The sequence below is a fragment of the Trachymyrmex septentrionalis genome, unplaced genomic scaffold, assembly GCF_001594115.1.
Source record: "Trachymyrmex septentrionalis isolate Tsep2-gDNA-1 unplaced genomic scaffold, Tsep1.0 scaffold97, whole genome shotgun sequence".
In the NCBI taxonomy this organism is placed as follows: Eukaryota; Metazoa; Arthropoda; class Insecta; order Hymenoptera; family Formicidae; genus Trachymyrmex; species Trachymyrmex septentrionalis.
Window position 1 is genome coordinate 1584411 of NW_017306160.1, and position 2519 is coordinate 1586929.

General features: G+C 47.4%; 1 protein-coding gene across 1 annotated transcript in view; it reads left to right on the top strand.

Annotated features, from left to right (window-relative positions):
* Positions 1-215: 215 nt before the first annotated feature.
* Positions 216-2519, top strand: part of LOC108756328 (protein sister of odd and bowel-like) — a 3263-nt gene continuing 959 nt past the window's right edge. The window contains exon 1 of the mRNA XM_018500064.1: positions 216-1572. Within this exon, the coding sequence (XP_018355566.1) occupies positions 560-1572 (1013 nt within the window). The 5' untranslated portion in view covers positions 216-559. The remainder of the gene's footprint in view (positions 1573-2519) is intronic.

Genomic DNA, 2519 nt, shown 5'->3' on the forward strand with positions numbered 1-2519 from the left:
CTCGCAGCGGCCCACGTTAAGATCATGCGGCCGGTCTCGTATCGTCGAAACCGGCGGGCCGGCAATCGCGCGGACCAGCTGTGGCACGGCACTCTCTCCTGAATCCGGGGCCCGTTCCCCGCGGACAGGCCCATTTTGACTCGGATACCTGCCACCAGGTGGCTCCACCAGCAGTACCCAGCAGCGTCAGGTAAGAGCAGTCTTCGGGGCGCCTTCGCACCGCCAGCATCGTGTGTGTGTATTCTCTTTCCCGTTTTCGCGTTCGAGCACCGTGCCTACAGGAACAATCGTTTTGGGAACTGACAATCAATCGACGAAAATTATGTAAACGCGTGGCCGGGTTCGGCAACGTCGTGCAAGGGTGCAATCAATACGGAAAACCGGTGGAATCAATACGGGATACCGGAGGAATACCGGCACGTATCCACGTTGCAATACTTACTCTGGATCAAGTTAGGACAAATTGGGAATTTCCGATCGCCTTGCCAATGATATCGGCGAAATACGGCAGACGCGCGTTCCAGAGGTTAATCCGGGACGATTCGAACGACGGTGGAGGATGCAACAGCAGCAACAGCAGCAGCAGCAGCAACAGCAGCAGGAGGAGGAACATCAGGAACCGGAGCAGGAGCAACGGGCCCTCGTAATGGTACCGTCCACCTCGTCCTCGCCGTCGACTTCATCGGTCACGGTTATGGCAGACTCACAGGAGACCGATGTCACCGGTCTCGCTGCGGGCACCGAATTACCTAATTTAGCGCTCCAGAGTGTCGCCCTGCGGCTTCAGGGTGCCCTCCTCTCGGCTCTGCAGCGAGCGGCGCTCCTGCCACCGGGGCACGCCGCCGCCGCGGCTTTCAATCTCCAGGCACTGGAGACGTACTTGACGCTTCATCGTCTTCATGCGAGCGGCGCGACTTCCGGCGTCGCGCAAACCGCGAGCGCCACCGCGACCGTCGTTGGTAATCAAAGGTGTTCGTCATTGAACGCGAATGTCGACGCGGCCCTGAGCCCGACAGCTGTCAAGAATGACCACCTGACGGCCGATCAGCTGCTCCGATCAGCCGCTTCGGCAATCAGCGAGGACGACGAGGCACGGCTGGACTTTGTGACCGACACCGAGGAGGATCTGGCGCTTCTCGCGGAAGATGACGAGGTCCTGCTGTGCGAGACATCCGGAACGAGCTCCTCCTCGGCGAATCACGAGCTGCTCCTGCGACGAATATCCGAAGGGAATCGCGCGAGCACGTCGGTGACGACGGTCTCACGATCCTTGACCGTCCCAACATCTTTCGCGTCGTCAACTTCCTCGGGTTGCTCCTCGACCTCCTCGTCCACCTCGTCTTCCTCCTCCTCGTCCGCGCAACACGCTTCGATCACGGTGGACTCGAGTGTACCAAGGACTTGCCGTACGTCCAGACCCAAGAAACAGTTTATTTGTAAGTTCTGCAGCCGGCAGTTCACGAAGAGCTACAATCTGTTGATCCACGAGAGGACGCATACCGACGAGCGGCCGTATTCGTGCGACATATGTGGCAAAGCCTTCCGACGGCAGGATCATCTCAGAGATCACAGGTAAATAAGCTCTGTTCATCTGGGAGACGTTAATCTTCCGATTAGATCTTTCTTTGTGAAAACATGCGATCGCGCGCGCAGGTTTTTTTTTTACTGTCGAATGTCGGAAATAACTGAATTGATTAAGTGGAGAGAGAGAGAGAGAGAGAGAGAGAGAGAGAGAGAGAGAGAGAGAGAACGTTAATTGAATTAGTTATTTAAATTATAAGTTTTTTGTTTAAAATAATTTCAATGCTGATAAAACAGCAGTAATATAATTATAATTAATGAATAATAAAAAGCAAAATTATGAATTTTTTTTTGAAATTACATTTTAATTATTAAAATTTTTTATATCGGATTTTTCATTATATACATAGATATTTGTATATCGTGTTTATTATTAAATGCACATATGTTTATGAGTGTAATTTATGCTCTGAACAACAAATTTAAAGTTACGTTATTATAACATTTTCGATCGCAAACGATTAAAATAATTATTTTAGTAGAATTTATTTATAACCTCCAATGTATGCGAGAGAGGTAAATATTGTAATAATATGTTACGTAAAAGAAAATTGAATTAAACGTTAAGCGCATAAAAGCTTTGATGACGGTATAGGATTATTTACCAAATTTATTCCCTTCATGATGGAAGATTTAGAGACTGCGTGTATTTATCTCTTTATCGCGTCGCCATTAATTACAAGCGTTCGTACGATTTACGAACGGACAAATTCATGATACGCCTTTTCCACCTCGCGTAATTACAACGATGATTGAATGACGTGTATATTATATTTAATGGTCAACATGTCACGATACATTCATTCATTCATATCTTTACCGTTGCAATAATTGTGGTCCTTACCTGTAATAATGTTAATTAAATTAATAACATATTACTCGATTATTTTATTATCTCCTTTTATAATTTCTAGTGTTAAACATATATATATATATAT